The sequence below is a fragment of the Venustampulla echinocandica genome (genome assembly GCF_003357145.1).
Source record: "Venustampulla echinocandica strain BP 5553 chromosome Unknown scaffold_0, whole genome shotgun sequence".
Lineage (NCBI taxonomy): Eukaryota > Fungi > Ascomycota > Leotiomycetes > Helotiales > Pleuroascaceae > Venustampulla > Venustampulla echinocandica.
This window is the reverse complement of record NW_022474205.1, coordinates 2,683,049-2,698,100: the sequence shown is the minus strand read 5'-3', so window position 1 is coordinate 2,698,100 and position 15,052 is coordinate 2,683,049. Positions and strand designations below refer to the sequence as shown.

General features: G+C 49.8%; 1 protein-coding gene across 1 annotated transcript; it reads left to right on the top strand.

The window, feature by feature from the left end:
- Positions 1–10,972: 10,972 nt before the first annotated feature.
- BP5553_00827 (NAD(P)-binding Rossmann-fold containing protein) lies at positions 10,973–12,143 on the top strand (the record flags this gene model as incomplete). The annotated part of the gene is made up of 4 exons (XM_032009450.1): positions 10,973–11,161; positions 11,472–11,633; positions 11,684–12,051; positions 12,104–12,143. 4 exons carry the CDS (start codon positions 10,973–10,975, stop codon positions 12,141–12,143), a joined length of 759 nt encoding a protein of 252 aa, XP_031873504.1.
- Positions 12,144–15,052: the final 2,909 nt, after the last annotated feature.

Below are 15,052 nucleotides of genomic sequence, written 5' to 3'. Positions count from 1 at the left end.
GGATTGATGTTCGTCTTCCAGGCGGGGCAGCACGCGCAGCGGGCAGCAGAGCGAGGTAGGAAAAGGGCAAGGCAAGGCATGAAACAAGAAGAGGATGAGAGGGGGGAGGCATAAATAAGGCGGGAGGAGGAGCGACAGAGGAGAGAGAAACAAACAGGTCGACCGCGCCAGGCCAAGGCCACGGCCACTCTACTTGCACTTCGTACACACACACCACAGATACACACCACACCAATCTACCTTCTGCCTGGGTGGCAGGGTGACGGGGTGACTGGTGACTGGTGACTGGTGACTGGTACCTGGGCCGGGCTGGACTGGCAACTGGAAGACACTGGATTAGGAGGCGGAGAGGGCGCCGGTGGGCGATGACTCCCTCGTGATATAATATGATACTAATCAGTATAAGCCGCCGTATGACCGCGCAACCGGCGACCACCAGCAACAAGCAAGCAAGCAGCAACCTGGTGGGCCACCCGGCCACGGCACCTGCAACCTGGAAGCGTGCGTGGAGTTGCGTTGCGTTGCGCTGAGTTGCGTGGAGTTGCGCTGCGCAAAGGTGCGTGCCATTATTAAATGTTTGAGACGCCGCGCATCTTTGATAAGGCCGCGCCTGCCATAGGGCTACGCTGCCTGCACGGGTGTTGGGTTGGGATGGGGATATGGATTGGGGTGATTTGGGGTTTGGATCTGGAGTTGGGCTGGGTTGGAGTTGGAGTTGGAGTTGGGTTGGGCTGGTGTGGGCACTGCCCTAGGTTGAGTTGAGTGCTACTGCTACTCTGCTCTCCCGATCACTCACTCTGTGAACATGAACATGAACATCGGCCATCTTTCAGGCCTCCGTCACATATATCCCCCTCCCTGCCCTACCTACCTACCTACCTACCTACCGTCCGTCGGTGTCTTGGGCTGCCTAGATTTCGCATTGCCTGCCTACCGGTCTGCCTGCCTACCTACATACCTGGAAGAGGAAGAGCACGAACCATTGTCGGTCCTGTCTCTGGGTTTCCCCGGGATGACATGACGAATTGACTCACCTTTTGATTGACCTTGATTGACCTTGACGTTGCGCTGACACGCAGGCAGATTTGGGGGCAATTAGCAGTCGGTCTCGCATCGCTTGGCCAGGCGGGTGTGCGACGACCACGACCGCAATTATGGGACAATCGGCCTTAATGGACGACAATTGAGCATTGGCAGCGGCATTGGCCAGTGGAATTGGCCAAAGGAATTGGGGCGTCGGGCATGGATGCCCCTCCATTAGGCACTGAGGCGCTGTTGCGGTGCTGCTACTGCTGCTGCTCCAGAGCCTGGAAGGCAGCGGTTAATTGCGCGGCGTGGGCATTGAGCGGTGGCCAGTGGGCGGTGCGTCGTGTGTGGCGGCTCCAGCTGGCTGGTTGGTGCAATCGGGGGTCGGAATGGCGGTGCTTTGGTAAGTCGAACGTAGAGTGAGTGGCCTCTCCCTCTGGGCCTTTTTTGGGTGCCTTTGCCTTCCTGTCGCCCACAAAGGGCCTTTTTTGGGTGCCTTTGCCTTCCTGTCGCCTTTGTGGGCGAATGCCGGTGGGGGTGAGCAGAGTAGTGTCGCGTAGTGTGTTATGGGAGCAGTAGTATGGGTGGGTAGAGCGTACGTGCTACTACGTACCTCGTATACTAGATACCAGATACTAGCACAAGTCTCCGGTATAGTCGTGTGTCTCTCGTCTTGTGTCCCCGTCCCGTCCAAGTCAAGGCAAGTCCAAGCATGAGGCAGATCTCATATCAGTTCCAGGCGGTGTTTTGGAGGCCGTTCTCAGCGTCCAGAGAGTCCAGAGTGGCCAACTGGATCCATTGGCCAATCACCTCCGCTCAATTGCTGGAGCAGAGCAACCAGCAATCAGCTGGATGCCATGGCGGTGTCAGGTTGATTGGTCAGATGAGGCCAATTGCCCCCGGATTCCCAAATATTGACGGTGCTGTTCGAGAGCGGTGGATGGCGGTGGATGGCGGATGGCGACTGCTGACCGGGGACTGCTGACTGCCGACTGGGGAAGAAGAAGAATGATAATAATAATGGGGGTCGAGCCTCGAGCCTCCAGAGCCCGGTCGTGACTCACCGCGAATTGATAATCCGTCAACTGGAGAGCGAGAAAACTCGGTTTCTGGACAGAAGAAACTGGAGATGCGAATGCGACGGAGGGCGAGAGGCAGGCTAGCCGGGCTAACGGGGGGGCGCTGACCGGCGCTAAGCTCCATCGAGGATCAATTGTATACACGCAGTATTACCTAACGCCTTACGGAGTACGGTATGGAGCAGCAGCATCATTGCTGATCGCTCACCTCTCACCTCTGATCAGTCAATCGGGCAGCAATCAACCCATCCATGGATATCAACACCCGATTTATCGTCCTGTTGATGGTTCCATATCGCCTTCACCTCGCCCTGAACCCACGCAGCTAGTACAATTGGACTGGGTTGGCATTGGTATTAGCATTAGCATTAGCATTAGCTCTTATACACATCTAGATGTGTATAAGAGACAGGCTTTGACCAGGAACAAGCACCCATTATTGCATTCCCAATCTGATAACCCAATTCCACAATCACCCAGCACCCATCAGCAAACATCAATCGTGGCTTTCTTATACCATCACACCCTGAGCCTCATTGGCCTCCCAATTCATTCTCCATCCATTGCCCATCCTACCAGCGCTCCGTGGCTTCTAGCATCTGCATCCGCATCTGCATCACATTCCTGCATTACCCGTCCATGTCCATGCTGCGATGAAGCTGAGTAGTTGGCTTGCTGGTTTGCCTGCCGTTCAGTTCCTGCTTCATGCCAACCCACACACCAACAATCCTGCATTATTACTGCACTCGGCTCCATCCCAATTGACCGAGCTGCAATATGGAAGTCCATCTGTCGGCGATAATGCGAGGGGCATCACAATATCCCGGGCGATTTTTCTGCAATGTCTCGCTGCGTCTCCGTCGTCCTTCGATTCCTTCCAGTTCCAATTCCCATTCCATTGCCCCATACGACCTACGTGTTTACCTCGTTGCCTGTCGCCCATAGCCTTGTCACTTTACGTCCTCTGAACGCGACGACTTCGCGGCGTCCACGTGTCCAGCCTCCACAAGGAATGGAATCCCCAGCAGCACGATCAGACGTGAGCGGGAGTACAGAATGCGATGCATCTCCCGCCATCAATTGAGTTGCGCCAGATATTCAATTGCCAAACTCTACAAAGTGAGATGCGATATAAATCTGTACGAACGTCCCGAAGCGGTCGAGCATCAATTGACCCCAATGTCCAAGGGAAACCCGGGCATCAGGTGGCACGTATCACGATCGCCACGTTTTGCTCGCAGGACGGGAACCGATGTATGGAGTACCAGAACGGTACCAGCACTATACGAAAGTAACTCTGTTCGGCATATGGTTTCCTTCGCACTCTTTGTTCCCAATCTCCATCTGCCTACGTACCTCTCTGTTTCCTCTACTCGCACCTCTCCCCCCCTCTCTCTCTCTGTCTCTCTTCTGTCTCTCTTTCTCCGACGTTCCCAGTTTTCCCTTCTCTTCAATCACCTCTCCTCCATCACAACCCCCCTTCTCGCTCAGACGGCGGCGCTTACCAGCAGCCCACCACACCACATTCCACCCAAGATCACTCGTGGAATGATCATCTGGCAGCAGACAATCAAGATACCCGATATCCGCTATCCACTTTTGAGCACCTCGTTCACACAAGGAGGTCATCTGTGACAGCAACCGTCGCATGCCCAACCTTCACATGCCGATTGTCTCAGTCTGCCCCCTTTCCCCCCCCACCCTCCAATCAGCCCGCCAGCTGCAATTAACCAAGGACCTCACCCGTATCACCCATCCGACGCTCCCTTCCAAGTTCCCCCTCTCGCTCTCGCCTTTGTCTCATGTACGAGAACCCGCTCTCCCTCCCTCCCTCCGTCCCGCCGCACTCTGCAAGCAGGGACTTTGACATCCTCTCCAGTTTTCGGGGCCCAACCAGGCGCCACCAGCCCCCGCCCCTATCGATAGCGCGATAAGAGCACGATAACCTTATTGCATTGTTCGCTCTGCCCCTCCTTCCCCCTCCCTCCACCAATAACGCCAAGATACCCTAAACGGGACAAAAACGAGATTAAAGGAAAGATAGTCAAGGATAATCCCTAGAGCCCGGAATGGAACATGATTATCGAGTTAATTGACTAGTAAGTATGCTTTGACCTGTGAACTTACTCTCTTCGAAAGTGGCCGCATTCGGCATTCGGAGACCCTCCTGCGGGGCAAGAGAAGGGCAACTCGCGTGAGATAGCCATTCCTTGGCCCCTTAGGGTCACAAGATCTACTTCAATGGAGGTAGATCCCGTCATCTACTATATTTGTGCATTGGCAATTTATTTAGTATTCAACTTACTTTTCTTGGTTTCAAGGTGCTTTACATCGTCTTGGAAAAACTAAACGTGTGTGGTATTAAGAAAGCATGCTGTGCAAAGATGATTGTAGATTCAATATACATACCCCCTTTCTTTTATAGAACTTATTCCCGTACGAGTTAGCTGGTGGGGGGTATGGGGTTCACACTTCCTTAATCTAGTGATACAATTACATCAATAACCTGTAGAGCGGTCAATTCCTTGCTTTTCCATTACATTATAAACGCTCTTGTGGCATCTATAGACCTGCTTCGCTGAGGTGCTACGTGTATTCCTACATTCAAGTTCCATGACCTTTAGGTGCATATCGTCGGTTGATATCCGTAAGGTACCTAGGTAGGATAGTGCTATGAGTGAGGGCAATTCGGTGATAGATTGCTGGTTTAATGTCTAGCTGAATTTCGATTATTGATAATTGATGGGACGATCTTAATAGGAATGGAGCCGCACTACATCAAGCAAGTAAATTGTATAAGTAAACCAATGATAGTAGTAGATGTATATGTGATCTTGTATTTTTGCTAGACTTTGCAAAAACATACTCGTATATCTGCTCCAAGACCGAATCTTACAGTGTGTGGATCCAAGCAGCAAAACCAAACCATGTTATACCTACCACCTTGGCTCCCGCTCTATCCCCGACATAGCATCTTGTTGTCCAATTATGTATCAAACAAGTCGATATGCAAAGACGGCTTTTCACCTAGCAAATTTAGTCAACTAGTATAAAATGGAACAATATGCACCGGACAATAATTCTCAATCTTAATCTCTATAGTGGGGTGAATCATCAAGTCAAGATTTTTAGAACCACTTACTCAGTAAGCGGCCTCTACTGGCGTCAACACGGAGTCTGACATTGGATAGTTAGTGGCATTGGGTAACCTATGATGTAGACTGTGCTAGAGGGTTCTAGCAAGGCGGGTTCAATGGGAAGTTTTTGCATATCTTTTCTAATTTGTTTGTATTAGTGACAAGCACTACGGAGTATAGTTGAGTCGTTCATCATCGCTCACCTCCGGGGCCTAAAGCACAACCGATTTAGGTTAGAATTCAAGGCTGACAACCAGGTGTTGAATGTGCGGTAGGAATACAAATAAACATATCCCCATGCCTACCAAACTCTTGAAGCTTCGAGGATGTTGAGAAAAACCGACACCTTCGCAGACCGACACCTTCGCAGCAAAACAGAGGAGGTAGGGACTGGGAAAAGATACACCATATTTGGCCATTGCTAAACTCCGTTCCGTCTATAGTATAAGTCAAAATAACCCTCCCAAAAAGGAGATCTAGTTCGTAGAAGTTATAACCACATTTTCCAGGGGCCGTAAAAAGTAGCCTCCCAGTCCCGCGCACTTATCGCCCTCCATAACCGCTGGCAGTGAAGCGAAGATCAACTCTAGCTTACTCCAACAAAAAGGCCACTCTTGTTTTCCGGTTCAAGAGTGAATCTAACCCCTTCTCCATCAACCATACTCTTTTCTCCTTCCCCAATTGGAACAAAAAATCTCGACTTTTGAAAAACAAAACACGTTCAAGTCCTCATACAGACATATACACCAGTTGCGTAAAACTCCCGCGCAATTGCCGTTCGCTAAATGAATCATAAGATCGTACAACCGCCTTCCCGTCTCCGCCGTCTTGCTCTCTCTCGATGGGATCGGGGCTCTTTCTTCGATGGGTACTCATCCTCTTGAAGCCCATGTCCTGCATTACTCTTCCGGATAATCTGCCTGCAGAGATCGATGAAGACTTCATCGACGTTCGCTATTTTGCCATGACCGCGTTAGCAAGACCCCTTTTTCAAATCCTCATGCTCAGATAGGGGGAGGGCGCGGGTAGGTAGATAAATTTACCTCGCCGTCTTGCCGAAGTCTCATAATACGGCGCATTCCCCCAGCTTTGTGACACGGCAAATGCTTTTGACCTGCTGACCTGGCGGTCCTCTTCTAGATCTGACTTGTTCCCCACGATGACGATAGGGACATTCTCGTCGTCTTTGATACGGATGATCTGCTCCCGAAGCTCTGCTAATTCGTACAAGCTGCTCTGGCTGGTGATTGAAAAGACAAGTAGAAAGCCTTGTCCTGTCTTCATGTATAACTCTCTGCACAGCGATCAGTCTTGTGCCTTTTACCCATTAATTGCACTATAAATACCTCATCGCAGCTGTGACAAAGGTTAGAATTATCACGTGACATAGATATGACAATTAACCGGAGGACTTACTGAACTGCTCGGTGCCAGCCGTATCCAAGCTAGAAAGGGATGAATGAGCTGCTGTGGATTATGGCACATTCAAGGATTGCCTACATTTGCAGCATGCATTGGCGGCCCTTTTATTAGGTCAGTCTGGTTTATTGACGGACGGATTGTTCGGTTGAGAGAACTCACATCAACATCGATATGCTTGCGGTACGTATCTTCAAGGGTGGGATCATAACTCTCAATCCAGACATTCTGGACGAATTGCGCTTCAAAGCAATGGTGTGAGCAGATGTAATTCAGACATAGGAGGGGGGGGATCGGATGTTACGGCCTCACCTGTAAGGCAACTTTTGCCAACGCCGCCTAAATGCAGAGTTTTTGTCAGTCTAGGGATCTCGAACCTCCTGAATAACAGGAGATGGAATGGAGATGACGCAATCGAAGATTCGTACCGGCGCCGAGAACAACAATGTTGAATTCTCTCCTAGAGGAATCCTATGTTAGCACAATCCCCCATATCCGGCCAGGAAAAGGACATCTATCGCTGGGGCGGTGCCAACCTTTGCGAGGTCCTCGCCATGCTTGCGCTGGACGAACCGTTCCGTTCGGTGACTCGCTGGAAATTGTTGTAGTTGTATGTACTCCGTACTCCGTAAAAATAAATCGCTCTGGGTAGCTCTCGAGTAGAACGGCCAATTCAACCTCACTACCGAAAAGGAGCACTTTCCCTGCAGTTTTGTCGGCTCTCACAACACGACACCCCTTGGGAAGAGATCCGGAAGCTTTCGTTTTCGCAGCTGCTGGGGGACATGTAACTTGCACGTCTGGAGAAAGGGATGGACCATTGATTAAGGAGACGAAAACCACTTGAGGTAGCGCATACCCCAGGGCACCGCACAGTACTAGATCAGTGCGCGGATAGGCTCGCCGAGTCGCAGGCTCGAACTACAGCGGTAGTCTGGCGGATGGGATCCGTTGGTTGGGGTGGTCCCTGGGCTTTGGGTCCTGGGTCCCGGGATTCCTTGCCTGGCTTGCCTTAGAGCTATCAGGAATGGTGCCTATCTTTGCTTCACCTTGCGCTGCGTCGTTTGCTGAAACTACCGATGCTAAGTTGAGGGGAAAGGCCACGGCCACGGCCACGTACATAGGGTTTGGGGGCGGTAGAGTACCAAGGCACAGGACCGAGCACGATGCACGGAAGGACTGGGAATATGAAGGAGGAGAATGTGAATGTGAATGGAGAGGAGGAACGGCCCTTTGGAACAGCGTCACAGGAGGACGGCGTATTAGCAATATATGCCACATGGGAAATCACGTCCTGGTATAATTTATCTCGCGAAAAGGGACGGATATGGAGACGCCGCTATGCAATGCGGCAACGACCGAGGCTGGAAGCGCGCATCAGCTGTCGAGAGCCGGTCTGTGGTGCAGGAGGCGCCGCCGGGTTGTTGGAAATTGGAATCGAGGGTCGCAGGACGTGGTACGAGTACGAGTACCTACGTATTGTGTGTACGTAGCACTTTGGGCTCTGTACTCTGGACTCGAGTACTTCGTGTGTGTGTGTACTGTACGATGTGCTCGAACAGATCCTCCGCAGTCCGTTCGTGCCCTAGACCGGCTGAGCTATAGCATCTCGAACACGGCGTATCTCAGCATTGCAGAAGCACGGCGAATACATCTCGGTATTAATGCCATGCCCTTCGCCAGGCCGTAACAGCACCGCAACCAACCACACCGCAATCCAATAGCAGGCTCGGTCTGGCAGGCCTCCCAATGCCGTGGTGTTCGGAGGTATCCTCTCATTAATATGCAAGGAGGCAGCGGGCAGGATGCCGGCGCCGCATTTCAAAGGGGCTGGAGCACCTATCGTGATGGTAGAAGCCACCCGCCCTCCACCAGCTCGTCTATTAAGGTGTCGCTTGCACGCCGGCGGCGTCTGATCGGCAGCGCAAGTTATGACCTTGTTGGACGGCCGTGTGCTGGATAGGCTGGAGGGTGGAGGAACTCGAAGGAGGTGATATCTGAGAGGCTACCAAGGATCGACGCTTGTGGCTATTCCCCTGGTCTCCCGTTCCCTCTTCCCTCCTCCCCGGCGTACTCCGTAACGATATGATAATAAGAAGATGCTCATATTTGATGATTGCGGGTCCAGGATTGGCGACCGGAATCTTTGCTGGGCTGCCGAGTGGTATGCGGTGCTCGCAATGACAGAAGAGTTGCCCTGATCAATGCAGGTCCGGGTTCGTGCGCCTTATGAGTTGCAGTTCCCGTTGCATGGCATGGCATGAGGTGGGAACGTGGCCGCACGTGATTTGAAGATTGAGGGTGGAACACGACGTTACAGTTGCAGTTGGGGGTTTGTAAACAAAGCACGAACAAGTTGCACAACCTCCGTGCCTCGAGAAGACAGCCAACCAGCCGCCCCATTATACTCATCGCTCAGGGGAACGTGGGGGCATGCTTCTATCTTGGGTCTTGCAAATCGCCGCAATCTTATCCAGGAGATATTGAAATCAGGTACAGTATCTAGTAGTGGTAAGTTGCAACAACTAACATTGTGCTTAGTCTAGTATCAAGTCAAGCCCGCAAATGTTAGTAATATAGCATCAAACATATACGGAGTTATCAATATATAGGCATAATATAATATAATCCTTAGCCTGTTACGAGCAACTACCTGAGCGTTTCCAGATGTTATTTGAAAAAACTTCGCGTTACGAATCAATTGGTTTCAGCACGCTATCATCCAGCACCGCGTCATCTACAAAATCTGAGCATGTACGAAACCGTGTCTATTAACCCGCCCCGTCGATCTACACTTAACACTGCCAAGATCCCCAAACGAGTTTCAATCTTGCTTGCCTTATTTTATTCTTTTCCTCATCCGCAAGTTGCCAACCAGTCGGGAAACAAAGCTAGAGCCACCACCAATTGTTTCAATACCGACTTAACGCCCCTAATAACGGGAATAATTTGCCGAGATCGGGTTCTTCCGAGATAGATTCGGCAGCTTCCAAGGCAAACTTCCGTGAAAGATGGCCCGTATCGATGTAACTACTTGGTACTTGTATAAATAATCTCAATGTTGGAAGTGTCTCACTGGCAGGTAGATGCATCCTAGATTGACCCCAGGGTGATTCGTGGGATATCATAATGTTCCCGGATGCAGGAGCGCGGGCCGGGTTTGCGTTTTCAGCTACCGTCAACCAAGACATTCATGTTGGATAGATCCAACACTCCAATGGTCTTCATTAATCTTTGTATAACATATTCAGACGACCAATAGCTCTGGCCAATTCTCGCACAATGATTCGTAGAACTCGTCTGGGCCTTGAAGCCGTTTCCGCTCTTGTCCTATGTTTTTGCCACGGAGCCCCCACAACAAAGAGACGACCTACACTTGGTTGTAATGGAATTCGACTCGGTGGCGGAAGCTGGGTAGCCAGGAATATGGCAATTGAGATATACGTATTGCATACGGCGAGTGTGTCGTCCCCGAAATATATCCTTCGACTTCGAACATTCTTTAAGAGATGTTAGGTTTATTTGGGGATGCAGGCGAATGCCTTGTTGCAGAGAGCTTGTGTAACAGCTTCAGGGAACTATCATCGAAGATCTATCCTAAAGCTCTTAGCATAATACGGTGCACAAGGAATACCATGGCAAGCCTTTCGCCAACACTTAACATGTGGCCTCTTCTTCACCAGTCCATACCCATATTTCCCACCTCCAGTCCTCAAAAGCAACAAGTAGCCATATCACGTAGCCTCCATCTTAACACGCTTAGTGACATCAACGGCAGCTCTCATACCTGCATCACGTCGCATGCAGCAGCCACTTCCCTCCGCGTATACTTCGGCCTGAAGCTCAGCCACTTCCTCAATTCATCAAACTTTTCAGCGAGGCATTTATGCCGTTCAAAGCAGAGCTGCCCCCAGCCCCGTAAGGAATAATGCTGTCGGAAGACAATCGATCTGCAAGCAAGGAGGGAGAGGCCAAGGCCAAGAGCTCGTAGTATGATTCGAAGTTGTCGGTGGGCAGGTAGGGATAGCTGCGCGAGGGCCTAGACGGGCGAGTCGATTATCCTGGAGCCCAAAATAATGATCAGTGATGCCAATGGCACGTCGATGAGAACAATGGTATCAAAAAGAAAAGGGTGGACCTCCGTCGTCCATAAATCTGACGAGTTGTTTGCACCAACTTTCAAGGCGGCCGAGGTGACGTCTGGGCTCGGGAGTCGGCAGGGGTAGCTTGGGCAGGTCCGGGTATATATTTGTACCTACGTACCTCGGGACGGCCTCTTTCAACAACATCATCATCCTAAAGATACGCGGCATGTCACAATCAAAGGTTATTATAGTCACGGGGGCGAGCCGTGGAATTGGGCTTGCAATTGCCAATTATCTACTTCATGCATCACACAAGCTAGTTCTTGTGGCAAGGAGTGCGGAACCACTGGAGAAGTTGAAATCGGAATATCCTGGCCAGGTCGAGGTTGTTGCGGCAGATCTTGCCGATTTTTCGGTATGTCTAATTTATTCTTCAAGTCTCTGTCTTCGATATATGGGGAAGGAATCGGATTGGATAGATATGAGGTCAAGACTTCAGTGCCATGTTGCCTATATCCGAGCTCGGTCTCGTCTCGTTATTTGTGTGGAGTTCATAAAAACCACCAACATATACCAATTCTTGCAACCCTCGTTTTACCGGCCTCCTATGTTGCTTTGCTTTAGGATTTACTGTGGAATACGAAAATGCAGCATCACAATCCTCAAACATGCCGCTAACTTCACAAATTTTGCTCATTGCATTGACGAAGCTAATCACAAACTAGGTCGGCAACAAAGTTGTAGACGCTGGTCTGAAAGCTTTCTCCCGCATTGACGGCTTAATCCTTAACCATGGCACTCTCAGCCCTGTGAAGCGAATTGCAGATTCGACTCCGGAAGAATGGAGGTCCGCATTTGATGTCAACTTCTTTAGCAACCTCGCTTTTGTAAAAATCCCAGTCCCACCATCTATAAAGCTTTGCTAATCCAAGTACAGATTAAAGCTGCTCTTCCTTCTCTGCGTCAATCACATGGCCGCATCATCCTTACGTCTTCTGGAGCTGCAGTAGGCGCATACTCAGCTTGGGGGGCTTATGGCTCTTCCAAGGCCGCTTTAAATCATCTTGCCGCGACGCTTACGATCGAAGAACCTGATATCTCCTCTATAGCAATACGGCCAGGGGTAGTGGATACCGAGATGCAGAAGGAGGTCCGAGGACATGCCACGACGATGGATGCCAAAGACGCCGAGAAATTCAGAGGTTTGCACGAGCAAGGTAAGTTGTTGCGACCAGAGCAACCTGGGAACGTCATGGCACGTTTGGCATTAGGCGCCGGAAGAGAGTTGAGTGGCAAGTTGTGGAAGTAAGTGATTACATAGGCATGTGAATGCTGAGCTTCTCTAACTTATTTACAGTTGGAACGATAAAGAGCTTAGTGACTTCCAGGACGCATGAATACCTTGTTGAATTGATTCCTACAATCGTCGAACCTCGACCGCCTCAAGATGAGTAGGATACAAGCCTTACGATAATTTAATGAGCTTGCTATCCAAAATATAGTTGCTGGAACTTGAACATTTGACAACAATGACCAACTTGTTTTATAGTAGGAAATATATTCTTTTGATGTTTCCATTTGTCTTTCTGTCCATCTGCCAATTCAGCTCTTTCCACCAAAGCTTCTAAATTTCTCAAATGGTAAATTAGATGCTTGCTGCAACCTACCATGCCCCGTTAAAGCAAACGAAAAGGTTTACCCTCAGTCGAAACCACCGCATATTCATAGATTGTCTGAATTATTCTCCAGATTACTGTGGTCCCACAGTCTCGTTATCGACACATTGTGTGCCACGATCAGGAAACACTTCACGGAAATCCTGGACACAGGTTCCAATAGCAAGAGAAATAGTTCGAGTGAGCGGTTTCCATTATTCCTCGATTGTAAGCAATAGAATAAAATCCAGGTATTTGAAACCCGGTAGCCGCCGAAATCTGATTTATTTCCAGAAGGCTCGGGCGGATGGGAGAGTCAAATCATCAAGTGGAAGCAACCGAATATCCTCTATGCTGGTTCGAGGCAATAGGCTTCCCTAGACGTTCTACCGCGCGATACAAAGACCCCCCTGTAGATACTTGAAGCATACTAGCATGATTGTAAATATAATTTAATAAAAAAGATGGCTTGACCTCTCTGGGAATTTTTGAGAGTATCATATAACTTGGCGACGATATATCTTATTATAAACTAGATAAAAAGAGATAGTTTCGGCCGCCTGTGGAAAGCTTTATTTATTTAGGTATCTTAGCCTGGCGCTGAAATTATATAATTTTGTAGATATCCCGCCTAGATAAAACCACGGGCCCACTGGCCGTGTAGTCTGCATCATCGTTGCAATGTAGTGCTTATAGTCGCTTCCGATCATGTTGATCAATTGCGAATATATCCAGTCTGCCAAGATAAACTTTTAAATTATTTCCATGCATTTACAGGAGTTAATTAGGCCAGACTCAAGATATCGCGATCGCGATTGAGGCTGGTCATCATATGAAGTTCCATCCCGCTTTGGGGAGGGGGGAGTTGTTACGATAACTGGAAGTATTTTGTAGTATCCAACAACACCCAAGAAAATGAGCCATGCCAACGAGGTTTCCAAGATCTTTCAAAATCAATATGCCCTATAAGCGGACATGAAATAATAAAAATTCCAGGGGGCTGCTAATTCTCGAAACACCAAAAGCTTATCCCTTTGCTTAGAACTTCCCACGAGAATGTGGGCTTTGCTAGCCTTACCGGCACTTATAGAGTGGACTTGGCACCCCGCTGTTTCACTATGGAGGCTGATCAATAGAAGATATAATAATCTTCATAATCCAGAAACCGGAGTGGTTTACCGGCCAGCTGGATCTGATACTGCTTAGTTAATGGGGCTGAACCATCGAGAAATCATTAAAAGTTGGGGACCTTTATCATCATCTTTCATAAGGGACGACACTAAGCAGTATTTATGACCGACTTGCTATGATGCCAAAAAGAGAACTTAACGGGATTTCTCCGATCGAAAGAGACCGCGTGCGTAATCGAGAAGACCGAGGTTCGATGGTATACGAGCATTGTGTGACACCGTGCAAAGTGCTGTACCTTGGTACCCAAGTAGCCTTGATCCCTTGATGGGGAGGGCTGCATTTACGTCTGTATGGCTGCGCAGTGCGCAGTGCTTCCGTCCTTTGTACCACTGGTAGCGTTTTGTAATCAGACTGCCTCGGCTTAGCATGCGATGCTTTACGCACAAGCCAATACGAAGTACTTGATGTTTTGTTTCACAAAGCTGAAGCCACTTCCACCCTTATCCTATTGGCGAACATGTTCGCAGTATTCCGATCGGGTAACTTCCCCGCAACTCCGTTCTAGCTGTTGACAGCTCCCTCGACTCTCCAGTCTCGGCATGGGTCCGCTGATATCATATCCCCAGAGTATCTCGGGCGTATGTCCACTTGTATCGTTGGCGGCCGCCGCCAAGGTGGTATGGATATGTGCGGTTGTACGGAGTACATATACGAGCAAGCTTGTATCCTCCGTACAAGGCAGCCGATGTGAGAGCGCGGTGTCGATCGCATTGAAAAGCCGAACGGTTTCGCGTCTTTTTGAATGCCAATTACTCGCAGCGACCTGGTTTTCTGGGAAAAGACGACGCGTCTTTGGTGACGTTGGTTTGTATTAATCTCGGTGCTGCCGAAGACCGCGAAGGCCGAGAAGACGTCCCTGAATAATTGCGACTTCAGTATGACAAAAGCAGGTACCCCGGACGAGTGTTGGTGCACGAAGTACCAGGGACGAAGGGACGACGTGCGAAGTATCAAGTGCATCTCGATATTACAGAGTATTGAAGCGGACGTCTATCAGGCCGGCAGTCTGTCTCGTCTGATACGCCCCGACGATTCCGCATTCAGGCTTGGGCTTGGCTTGATATTGGAACCGATCGCCAACTGCGGGGATCGTTATGGATCGGTCCATTCACTCCGGACGAACCAAGCGTCGAGAGCCCTTCTAGACTTCCACTGCTTCTACTGGCGTTCCCCCCGGTGTTTGGGAACCTTGGGCCCGATTGTATAGTTCGTCCACGGCTAGTATCATGCTCCACGCGGAGCACAGTTGCTCCTGCATCCTGGTTGTCGTCGGAGAAGCCCAGGTTCAACGACCGACTCCTTATTTTCAAATTGTCACTGCATCTCCTTAAAGGCTTGCATCCCTCGATCCGCTTTGGCCGTTTCCATACTTCTACCTTTTCTTCTTGAGCACCCTCCCTCTGCTATCCGTGTCTGAGGTCAGCTTCCAAGGCCCTAGCAGCATAACTTATAAGATAGAC